The 13,066-nt window shown below is 37.8% G+C and overlaps 1 protein-coding gene across 2 annotated transcripts in view; it reads left to right on the top strand.

Annotated features, from left to right (window-relative positions):
* uvrag (UV radiation resistance associated gene) overlaps positions 1-13,066 on the top strand; it is a 113,449-nt gene that overhangs the window by 50,136 nt on the left and 50,247 nt on the right. For both annotated transcript variants that reach the window (XR_014029288.1, XM_081354493.1), the window contains exons 10-12: positions 845-932; positions 1,327-1,387; positions 4,115-4,280. Coding sequence is in view for 1 of the 2 variants with exons in the window: in XM_081354493.1 (XP_081210619.1) it covers positions 845-932; positions 1,327-1,387; positions 4,115-4,280 (315 nt within the window). In the remaining variant the exon portion in view is untranslated. The remainder of the gene's footprint in view (positions 1-844; positions 933-1,326; positions 1,388-4,114; positions 4,281-13,066) is intronic.

Below are 13,066 nucleotides of genomic sequence, written 5' to 3'. Positions count from 1 at the left end.
ATTGTGACTCCCTGTTATTTCCTGTCTTGCAACTTTCTTTTGCTGGTTATACAGTAACTTTTGACACTAAAATCATACTTGAGATGTGCGAATTTCATTTTGTTCGATAAATATAAATATCAAACCAAGTGACATCGGCACACAAATGTCATCAGAGCTTGATTTTTGTAGCCATTTTTTTACTTTTAGCCAAATGGTCCAAAATTTGTTTGTTTTTAGTGGATGTATGAACACACTATTATTACTATTATTTATATTTATTTTTATTTATATATTAGAGATGCGCGGTTGGTGGTTACAGCCGTGGACTCCGTGGATAAACCGCGGATCGGGTGGATGACGTGATGAAAAATAATATTTTAATTAAATTCGGGCGAGTGGCGGGCGGTTGAACCAATCAAATGAAAAATATGTTTACACCAATCAGCGGATGGCGGGCGGGTGCGGTTTTGAAAATTGGTCAAAAACGTTGGTGCGGATGATGGCGGACGGATGATGAGTTTTGTGATGCGGTTGCGGATGAAATAATAGCCCATCCACGCATCTCTATTATATATTGAAATTACTTTATACATTATTATTATTATTATTATTATTATTATTATTATGGTTATAATAGTAATAATATAACTAATAATAATGTATTAAATAATATCAATGTAGATAAATAAATACATATTATTAATGTATTATATAATAATATATGAGTAAATAAAAATAAAGATTAATAATTTATTATTATATTATTATTTTACTGATAATAATACAAATAATATATGTCTGTTTACACTTAATTTAAATATGGAGTGAAAGATCTTGAAGTTCTGTGTTTGTTCTTCAACAGAGAGCTGTTTCTGAAGTCTAACGCCCAGCTCACCTTCCGTTGTCGTCAGCTTATATCAGAGCTTTCCTACATTTATCCCATTGATGTGGTGAGTGTTTAACTCCACACACAAACAATGTGTTCTCATGTTGTGCTGATAGCTGGAGCGTGTGGCATGCTGGGAATATTAGAGGTCTGGGTCTTTGCGGACTGGCTTTCCGTGACTGGCTTTTAACAAGTTTTGGTTTCTCACCATTTCAGGATGACCTAGAACTACTGTTCAGTGTGTACGCTGCCTGGTACCCACAGAGTCCCGCTGCCAGTCAAATCAGTTTACAAAATAAAGCCACTGAAAATGAGCAGAAAACCACATTCAGACCAAACTATCCTCTGCCAAGCTTTTTCAGTCGATGTATGAAGGATTTGATTTATCGGCTGCTCATGCTGTTCCAGAATGCTGTGCTCACTACTGCTTTTCTGCTGTTTTCTTTTTCTGTTTGCAGAACAATCAGAACGATTATGTGATTTGTGGTGTTAAACTGCCCAATTCTGAAGACTTTCAAGGTGAGTTTTGATTTGGCAATTGAATATACCTGAGAAACATTTGAATTGGGTATCCTGAGTTGTGACAGACTGATTTACTAATTAACCAATTAATTGGGCAATATTTTTTCTAACTTTTTGTTACTACATTTTTTTTATAGTTTGCTCTCACTTGAGTCAAAAATCTTCAAACAGCTCGACAAAGCTCACATTTTCCGTTCTCAAATATATTGAGTGAATTTTGAATAATGTTAATAAATCCCTAACGTTAATTAGGAAGCTTCAGTAAGTTGTGCTGTGGACATGGATGAAGTGTCAAATCATGCTATGGTTTTTAGGACTTTTTTGTGGTTTTATATTTCCAAGCATTTAGACTTGGCATTTGTGCTTGGTGGACGATAAAATGAGCTCAGGATTGTGTTCACACTTGTTGTTCGGTTTACTTAGTTCTTTCAATCTGGATTGAAAAGAAAATTATATATTTAGTCCTGGTTCGCTTAGCATTCACACTGTCATTCTTAACAACGTTTTAAACGAACCAAACCTGCCAAGTGTGAACACACTCTTACATCGGAGGAGGAAACTGAGCCAAGCTGTTTAATAAGTTTATATTTGGCCATTTTGAAATTATGATCGTACCCGCTTGGTCAATTAACATACAGTGTTAACTGTCCAAAATATACTGATAGCTCATATCAGTAATTTCAGTCGCTTTTGAGTGAATTTCGAGAAACTTCCCATGAATTTTGGGGGTTTAAATGTCTCATTTGATGTCATTAAATTGTATTACAGTATATCATGCATTAAAAAAGTCAGAAATATTTGTCAGATTTCTTTGCATTGTCAATTCTGGTCCACCGTCACTCTCTGAATTAAATCAGTTTAGAATCAGATACAGTGAATCTAGACTCATCTGGTGAGGAGCTTTTGAATCCCCAGTCAGTTCTGCTTCACTGGCTGTAATTCTCTGGATTTCTGCGTTTCTTCAGTCTGGCTGTGGATCACAGGCTCCAGGCCATCAATCAATCATTCTCCTCTGTTCTGATCAATGAAGCCCTGTGTCCATGGAACCCTTCAACTTGTGGTTAAGAGTGAGCTCACTCTAGTCAGTTATTCACACAGCAAGAACCGTGGTCGGACCTTCTGACTTCTCGCATTATATGAGAGAAAAGGATTTTATTAGGGCATTCATCTCCCAGTTCCCTATAGTTAGGCATTTGAGGTTTTTAATAAGGAGAATGAATTGTGTGTGATGGGTACAAGTGATGTCCTTTGTTGTGCTGGCTGTGGGGAGAGTTATTCATCTCATTTCCCATGTGTCCTTTAGGCAGCACTGTATGTGTCGCAGAGAATCAGGTTTGGCTTTTTTCAGGCAAGGGAGGCATGACTTCAAAAGAACAGAGGTTAATGGAAGCCAGGTTGAACCGTGCACGCAACAAAACGCATATTCACATACATGCATATACAGTCCTTCACATATGTGGCTTTTGCTTGTCAGTTTTCTCATTCATGCATTTTGAAAGCACAAAATGATAACTCGTATGCATATACAACAAAATAAGTCTCGCACAGCTTTCCATAAGTGATATGGTCTGTGTCCACAGCGCATTGTTTTCATCTGCAAATGTGTGGCTGTTCTAGCCTGGAAACTTTCTGTAAGCTGAAATGTAGTGAGCACAATGGAGCATGTGTAGTTTAAGGGGTGTTCTGGGAAATGTAGTTTGGATGCATGTTTATGATAAAGCAGAAGTGTGTGTGTTAGGAAAAAAAGCTTTATGCATTTTTTTCTTAACACGTAATTACTAGTTGACCTGTTGTCCTTTCAGTTGCTTAGCAACTAAATATTTTTTGCTTGGCATTTGGGCTTTTTATTTGAATTTGCTAGAAATGCCCCAAAAGGTTGCTGCTCAGACTGAAATGGGGCCATCAGAGTGATTTAGATTGCATATAATTATTTAGGAAATGCACACGTTGGAGTGTGATTATACACATTTAAAGACAGAACACTAGCATTAAGCCGATCCTTGTTTTCAGAGTAGCTTTTAGCCTCTGGTGATGCCTTTGACCCCATCAGGAAAGGGCATCGCTGAGGTGAACTGAACTTTTGCATAGTATTAGGTTATTATGCGGCTCCCTATTACTCAAGGGCCCTAAGGAGACAAAATGAATGGCCTTCATCAGCTTCCATCAACTTAACAAATGGCCTCTGATTTACAACTTCAGATTGGAGTGAATTAACTTCAATTGTTGTGACTCATCCTTTAAACCAGAATGTACAACTTTTGACCTCAACTGAAATGAAGGTTGTAGCACTGTATAAAATAAAGTAAATCAAATAAAGAACCATTTTTGGATTACTAATATTAAAAAATGTCTTAAATGTATTATATGAATTATTAGACACTATTATTAGGCCCAGATGTTATTACAATCTTTTTTTTTATATATATATTTAGAATTGTAATTGTTTGTTGTAGTGAATTAATATTTTGTTTTGCAGAATTTATTCTAAAAGCTCTATAATAATAATACATTTGTAATGCAGAGGGATATGGGTGGGAAATGTTGCAATGCAGAAAAATCTTAATGGTTCTAAAACGGGTATTTCATTCCTTTTTGATTCTGGTTGAATATGACCAGGAGCTTACTTTGAGATTCACTCGAGTTTTATTTGCACTTAATTTTTCTTTTATTTGAACAATTTTTCTAACAAATTTACCAATGTTTTTTCTGTGTTTTCCACTGCAGCAAAGGATGATGGGAGTATTGCAGTGGCTCTGGGTTACACGGCACACCTGGTGCTGATGATGTCGTTCTTCCTGCAGATTCCGCTCAGGTATCCGGTCATCCACAAGGGTTCCCGTTCCACCATCAAAGACACCATCACTGACAAACTCACAGAGAAGGAGCGAGAGTAAGAATGTTTTTTGTGATTCTTTGCGTGTATTGCTCACCGATTATTTGGACTATGTCTGTAAATCTTTTTTCCCCTACTTTTTATTAACAGTTTTAAGCAGAAAAGCATCAAAAACAAACCAATTGATTTATCTTATGCATTACACTCTAAAGACTTAGAGAGGGATATTTATACATCTTTTTGCACCTGAGGTTTATGGCTGTGTGCAATTTGTACACCTGTCTGGTTCAATATGTGTGTTCAGGGGTGGTTTAAGGCCCATCTTGAATTAAACGCTACTTAAACGCCACAGGATTCTGGCTTTCATGTGCCAGCCCTGAGCCCCTTGCCTCCCTTTCATCCATTCCTCTTTAAGTCTATTTTCTTTCATCTTTTTCTCTCATCCTCCTTCCCTGTAGATTTACAGTCTGTTGCAGCATGGGAGATAAATAGCATCCTCGAAATAGGGTCTCTTGCTTGCTTAAGTTTTTATATTATATATTTGCGTATCTTACTAATTGATACATTTTTGTCTAAGTGGCAGAAGTACTCCACTTATGGGAACTGAAATAGATGTATAGCTTTTTAAAGATTCTTCAGTATTTTTTTATAGTATTTTAGTTGTTTGTACTGTTTTACTTTTAAGAAAAGTGCCTTTTGTCACGTTTATTGATTGTAAAAAGAGGGCAGGAAGCGATAGGGAATTATTAAGGGCTGCAACTAACGATTATTTAACATATTGATTTTTTTTTTTTTTGATTAGTCAATTAATCCATCGATTATTTTCTAATAAATAATAACCATAACTTCTGCCATTTAATCTTTTCAATGTTTTATTCAAATATTTTCTCATATAATACTTACAAATAGGGCTGAACGATATTCTGTTTTAACATCGACATCGCGATGTGCGAATGAGCGATAGTCACATCGCCGGAACATGCGATGTGAAGGGTAGTAGCACCCACAGTGTATTAAGAGAACGGTAGCACACAGTAAACACGAGTCAAAATCAGTCAGCTATTTGGGACTATTTCGTCTACAAAAAGGATGTTGACCAAAAAGAGGTACTTTTCTGGAGTGTTATAAAGTTGTGGATGGTTGTCTTTTTTAAAAAGTCTTTTATTTTTCGTGTTCGCATTTATGAGGAAATAAATGCGACCGTTATGAAAGCGGCACAGACTGCTTTCAGGGGCGGCCTTAAGCATCTGGGGGCCCGTTTCAATAACTAATATGGGGCCCTACCCACATAAAACATAAACATAATAGAGCAGAAAAAGCAAGGGTTCCTGTTGGTTTGCATCATCATTTTATTACGTGCACTTTCAGCTTCATGAACAGGCAGCTCAACAAATAATCCAACCTGATTTGATTAAAACTATATACAATTATACAACATTTTACGTTGGAATAAGCCTCGCCCTTTCACGCAGGCCAACTTCGCGAGGGCGGTAAACGTTGCTATGGTAACCGCGGCGCGACTCGAGTTCGACCAATCAGAGACGTCAGTGTTTTGCTTAGAATTATGGGTAGTGTAGTATTTCTCCAGAAGATCGCAAATAACAAGGTTGATTTTTATACCTTGTGGCTATTATAGGAGCAGAAACTTTCGTTTCACAACCTCGTAGCTCGTGGTCAATCTACCATGGATGGTTTAGACATTATGGCTGAAAATCAATATCCTACGGAGAAAATGAATGGGATTTTGCTGGTCTGTTGGGGGCCCCCCTTGGAGCGCGGGGCCTGTTTCAATTGAAACGGGTGAAACATAGGTAAGGCCGCCTCTGACTGCTTTAAAACTTTCACAGAGACCTCAAACAGAAAGCACAAAGCCTTTCGTTAAAGCGAATTTCGTTTTGTATTAATTGTATCTTAATTTTAATCAGTGTTTCATTATCCAATTTCCTGGAACTACAATATTGCAGGACCAGCACGCGCTATAGTGCTTTCACATATAGGCTACTGCGTTTGCAGTTTGTAGGTTAACCGATCCGCGGCTGTACCAGAAACACACATACTCACTATTTTTTTTATTTCAAATCCAGAAGTTATCAGCAATTTTTATTTAACACTACATGAATGCGTCACTGCATCAGCACCGAAAACATAGAGAGAGAGAGATTTTGGAATTCTAATTTTGGAATAAAATATTAAGTGGCCTTTTTGTCACTTGTAATGAAGCTTGCTTATTAGTGAAATTGTTAATATCATGGAATGGCAATTATTGACTTTAGCCTGGATTGATGGCTCACAATATCGCAATATATATCGTTGGGAAAAAATATTGCAATGTAATTTTTTTTCCAATATCGTGCAGCCCTACTTACAAACATGAAAAATTAAGTGCCAAGAATTCAAAGTCATCTATCAGTGTGATGCATCCTATAATTGTTGCAAACCAGACTCAAACTTGTGTTGTCTGAATGAGCACCACAACTCAACGTGTTGGCACCTACCACTAGGCCATGGCTTTGACTTTTTTCTTCTTCTTGTAATGACTACATCATGATGGCATTTTCATTAACCCATGAGTCATAGGTGCATTGATGTTATTTGGAGATAGCAATATGACCTTTTTAATGCTTGTAAGGTTCATTCTATTCCTCCAAGTCTGTTGGTTAACAGTTTTACTTTTGATATCCATCTTAAGTCCATGTTTATAAATAACTTTAGCGGCTAGAGTAACATTTCATCATATAATGAGATTTTACGCAACTTTTGAAGTCACCACCATGAATGCAGTCTTGTCCCCCTAATCTTCATAGTTTCACGTTAAATTGCATCCTCCGGGTGTGATGTGTCCCTACCGTGTCTTAAGGTACTTGTAATTTGACTTTTTGTGTGCATGCTATGCTGTGTTTGCCATGGAGACGGATACATACTCTTCAGGCTTGGCCTTTGGGGTCCGAAGACCCTGGCATTTGAATGCCAGAATGTGTGGGCACTGCAATTACGGCGCCGGCTACCCTGTTGAAATTATTGTTTTTCTGTGTTTTGGTGCCGTAACTAAGCATGAGCGATCCAAGAAGCGAGGCTGCTGGTGTGTACTGATTACATGTCTGTGGTGCACATGCCCAGAGAGGTATCGCATTCCTGCATTCCGCACATGGCGAAAAGCCCCTTAATGAAACTCGCAATAAAATTGGATTGTTATAATCAGATGGGCCCCCTTTTGAGTGACGGGTCGAGATGCCTTTCTCTGCTTTTGATGTAGGATTAATGGCTGATTTCAACAGCTTATAAATGAGGAGGAAGAAGATGAAGAGGTGAGAGAGAGGGGGGCAGAAAGAATAATCCTGGATTGTGCCAGCTCTTCTCCTCTTCCCCTCTTCTACTCACGCTGCAGTACTCGGAAATGACTCATGAAACACAATAATTGCATGACTTGATTGATTTTTTTCAACTTTCATTTTTAATTTTGATTTACTACGATGGCATTTGGCAGGCATTTTTATCCAATGTTACTTACCATTGCATTCATGGTATATAAAAAAAAGAAAAAAAGTTTATGTTCTCCCTGGAAACCTAACCCATTATGTTGTCATTTTTAGCGCTATGCTGCATTGTTTGTGCTACAGGAACCTTGCGGCCCGATTGGGACACTTTTGAAAAACAGGTGATGCAACGCAATGACATAAACAGTGCGATGCAATGTACCACCAAAGATATCTATCTAATAATAATAATAATAGTAATAATATTAATAGTAATAATACAGTACCGTTTAAAAGTTTTGTGTTAGTAAGATTTGAAGAAATAAATAATGAAGCAAGGATGCATTAAATAATAAAAATGTGAGTGTAAAGACATTTATAATGTTACAAAGGATTTCTATTTTAAATAATTGACGTTCTTTTGAACTTTGTTTTTAATCAACATATTAGAATGATTTTTCTGAAGGATCATGTGACACTGAAGACTGGAGTGATGATTCTGAAATTACAGCTTTGCCATCATAGGAATAAATTACATTTGTACATGTATTATTAGAAAATAATTACTTTAAACTGTAATAATATTTCACAACATTACAAATGCAGCCTTTTTTCACAAGCATTAAACAAATCTTACAAAAATCTGTTAGAAATATATTTTCTAAACACATCTAATTTAGAGTGTTAGCTTGAACTTCACATCATTTGATAATAAATGCAACTAAAAGCTTGCTACAATTTTGAAAGCAGCTCAACTTTTAGGCTACTAAAAATGTAGTTAAAGGAATTGTTGACCCCCAAAACAAGCATTCTGTCATGAGGTTTTTATGTAACCTAACGCTGTTGAAAACCTGTATGACGTTTCTTTAAAAATATTTCCTGTGTTCGATGGAGTTAAGAAAGACATTCAGGTTTGGAACGACATGAGGGTGCTTTAAATGATTCCTGAATTTCCATTTCTGGGTGAACTATCCCTTTAAACTAATAGTCACTAATTTTAGTTAGCCAGAACCTTGACTCTGCTACATAGACCAAATATTTAAAAAGAGCCCAAAATAGCATCTGATTTATCTGTCAAGTCCTCCAGCAGTAGAAATGACCACATCCCTTTGGCTGCGGCTGGCTCAGATTAGGCCTTGCACATTTCCCATTTTCAGTTATGTCTAGCGCACACGTCCCCCACAAAGCTTTCCGATTTGTTGCGTTCAACATTGATGTAAAGATCTCTAGATGTTCTGTGATTTTCAGCCACATGAATGTAACACAATAGTCCGTCTTTCTGCGGAGCGCCAGTGAAGTAGAAGCTTTTACAAAGTTCACAGACAGTACATTCGTCCGCCCACCTCCCCTTTCTGCCAGTCACAGCGACTCCCTGGAGACAGCACTGTTATGAAAGTCAAACAACAATCAGGACACACTTTTCCTGACCCTTAGAATGTGTGTTTGTGAATGTACGCATGTTTGTGTGAGGGCCGGCCAGCACACGGCCATTAGCAGCAGCTGAGCAGGGGGTGAACCCGCTCAGCTGTTTAAACTGCCCAATGTATGTGTGTTTGCAGATGAATCAGGTGCCGTTGAGAAGATGAAGGTCTAACCCTTCAGAAGTCGGACTCCAAAGCTCATTTAGGTATGAGTTACAAGGAGAAGGAGAACAGAGGGACCTATGTGGCCCTCGTAATTAACTCTGCACGAGCCGGGCCTGCACCAGATCCTATTATCCACACTCCTACCTTGACCCTGTGACCTCCACACACCATAACTTACAGCAATATGAGCTGTAATCAGCCCCAAAGTGTCATTGTTTAACATTGTGTCAGCCTTACGCTTGACAAATGTTTTTTAAATCATCTTCTCTATCTCTCATGGCCTGTTGGGTCTGGCATTCATATGTCTATCTCTCTGTTGTAGCAGGGTCTTGGATTTGTATAGTGTGTATTCTCTGAGCTGCAGTTTAGGCAGCTCGTTAATCTCCTTCAGTTTGGGAAGAAGCACCGGATTTCTTTGTAACCTGTGCTCTACAGCCAAACAGTACGAATCAAGCTGTCATTTTTTAGCTCTAAGACGCAAGTAGTCATTTAACAGATACTTTTATCCAAAGCAACTTCAATTACACTTATTACAGGTTTTCCCTCAACACAGGGGTAGGCAAAATTCAGAATTGAAGATTTGGCTCCCTTTCAATTCATGAATGTGTGTTTGAAAGGTATTGATCACCTCACATGAAGTTGAATTTGAAATGTTATGTTAGAAAGACGAAATAATGAAAAGAAATTCAATGAATGTGTTGCATCCATCCAGCCATCCATCCATCCATCCATCCATCCACCCCCCCCCCACCCACTGCAAATCAGGTTTATTTGCAAAATTTACACACTTTCAGCTGTTTTCAATGAACAAATCAAGCAAAAGTAATTGAAATAGCTCAACTCAACAAAGTTGTTTTTCCAAATCCAACTGAAAATGCTACTTTTAATGACGTCTGCAGTCTCAAAATTATTCAACCTCCTGAATAGATTACCTCACAACAGGTAAATTCTGCAAAACAGGTGTTGTCTCAAGCACACCTGATGCAACTGATCAAGGGTTTCATTAGTTGCACCAGGTGTGCTTAAGCTAGAACCCATGAAATATCTGAACTGGTTAGGTTAGTTGAGTGTCACGTTTGACTGCATTTTAGAAATATGTCAAAAGAATGGTCCAAAAATGTTAAGAGAAGATATAATCGCCTTTCACAAACAAGGAACAGGATACAAAAATATAGCAAAGGCACTAAATGTTCCTAGAGACACCGTTGGAAGCATAGTTTACAAGTTACAAGTTCATGAAACTGGAACTTTTCGGCCCTGTGGATCAGCGGTATATCTGGAGGAAGAAGAATGAAGCATATGCTGAAAAGAACACTCTGTCTACAGTTAACCCTCAGAGGTCGGAGATCACGCCGGCGTGATCTGCTCGCTTTTTTCCTTATGAGTTGAATTGAGACTCTAATTCAGATGTAATGTGACTCCGCCCACGGAGAGCGCGCGCTATTCAAACGCAAATGACTGAGGCAATCCGCGCAAACCTGTGAACGCCCCCATATCAGCGCGAGAAAACACAAGTTTATTCAGATCATTACTTGTTTACACCGTCTTGCAGCTGTGAGGAATAATAATGGAAAATGTCCCCCAGAAGTGCGGGTATATCGAGGAGCGAGCTGAGGAATACTAGTACGTTTTTTTCCTTCTCACGTGAATTTCTTCACGTGGGTTTCTGTTTATGAATGAATGAACGGCAGAGATGCGCGCTGTTTACCACAGCTGGCAAAGATCTCACGTGAATTTCTTCACGTGGGTTTCTGTTTATGAATGAATGAACGGCAGAGATGCGCGCTGTTTACCACAGCTGGCAAAGATCTCACGTGAATTTCTTCACGTGGGTTTCTGTTTATGAATGAATGAACGGCAGAGATGCGCGCTGTTTACCACAGCTGGCAAAGACAGTTTAAATTTAAATCGCGTGTGTGAATGAATGATGATGTTTCAGCAAACTGTATTGCTATACTGAGATGAGTAAAAATCGACTGAAATATGTTGAAATAAAATGTAGGCTATTTGTATAAGCAACGTATTAAACTGCAAATTAACAATATGCCCTAATATTTCATGAAAACAACGTTACAGTCAAGCGAAATATGAAAGTAATGAATACATAGATAAAATGTAGGCCTATAATCATTTTCTTTTTTTACAAAGAAAGAGTACACTTGAAATATTGTTGAAATTGTAATTATTGTTGTAATTGTAACCTTTTTAATAAAATGGCAAAACATATTTACAAGATAGATGTAAGCAAAATCTTAAATGATCAATATAAGTCTTCTTCTAAATATCCTTTGTCCTTGCATTGTGGCTCAGTCAGTGTCACACCTGAATGAATGGCTAATTATGCAGAGTCATTATGCAGAGTGGGTGTTCTAAGTTGTAAACTACTCCTCGTTCACGCCTCCTCGCATATTGGCTTTCCAAGCAAAACCTGTTTTACATCAATTTAAATCAATGTATGGTTTTATGTGAACGATAAAGCAAGACTATTTTCACATGATTTTGAAGAAAAAACACTAGGCGAGGACATCCATTATTCAAAAGTCTTATTGACACATATTTACTATGTGTTTTGTGGCCTTATTTCAGAAATTTTAGTTTTTAGTTTTTTCAATAACCATGCATAAACATTATTCTCTCAAAAATGAAAACATGTACATACACGTGGCTCACATATTATGGTAGCCCTGTTTGTGCTTTATAGAGTGAATTTACACCATTGCCATTAATATGTTTATAAGCAACTGAAAAAAGCACAAATGTCAGGGCATGTCAGAACATCTCAAGGGCCCCAAAAACAGCTCAGACCCCAGAGGGTTAAGCATGATGTGGCTCTGTGATGCTCTGGGGCTGTTTTGCATCCTCTGGCACTGGAAACCTACAGTGTGTGGAAGGCAAGATGGATTCTTTTTTTATATATATCAGGAAATCCTTGGAGTAAACGTCATGCTGTCAGTGAGGAAGCTGAATTTGGGTGTCATTGGACCTTCCAACAGGACAATGATCCCAAGCATACCTCAAATTCCACCAAGGTTTGGTTGCAGAAAAATTCCTGAAGATTCTACAGTGGCCATCAGTCACCTGACTTGAACCCCATAGAAAATCTCTGGTAGGATTTGAAGAAGGCGGTTGCAGCACACAAACCCTAGAATATTACTGAACTGGTGGCCATTGCTCATAAGGAATGGGCTAAGATTCATCAGAAACGCTGCTAGAAGCTGGTGTCTGTTTATACATCTCGTTTTCAGCAGGTCATAACAGCAAAAGGGTGTTCTACTAAGTACTAAAGATGCTTGCCATGAAGGGGATCAATAATTTTCAGACTGCAGAAGTCATTATAATTTGCATTTTCAGTTGAATTTGGGGAAACAACTTGAAACATTTGTTGTGTTGAGTTATTTTATTTTATTTTGTTTGATTTGTTCATTACAAACAGCTGAAAGTCTGTACATTTTGCCAATAAACTTGATTTGCACTGGGGGTTGAATTATTTCGATTACAACTGTATGTATGTATCATTATTCTTCCTTACATTGCAATTCTTGCAATCCTGTTTGCTATTGCAATTTAAATTCAGGAATTGATTTGAAACGTAAAAGGCATTCGCAGTTCAATTTTGAATACTGCACAATCATAGATTTCTTCTTGTCAGAGTCAAACCTACAACCTTTTGGTTACCAGATCACATATCCTGCTATTGTGCAAAATGGTACCATTACTGTTCCCACAATCTGTACATCATCTGACTTCAGCTTCATTCAGCTGCCTCCTAGGTGTCAGTGAGGTG

This window comes from Scardinius erythrophthalmus (assembly GCF_964197995.2).
Source record: "Scardinius erythrophthalmus genome assembly, chromosome: 23".
In the NCBI taxonomy this organism is placed as follows: domain Eukaryota; kingdom Metazoa; phylum Chordata; class Actinopteri; order Cypriniformes; family Leuciscidae; genus Scardinius; species Scardinius erythrophthalmus.
The sequence above is the reverse complement of the archived record's forward strand: the minus strand, read 5'-3'. Positions and strand labels throughout refer to the sequence as shown.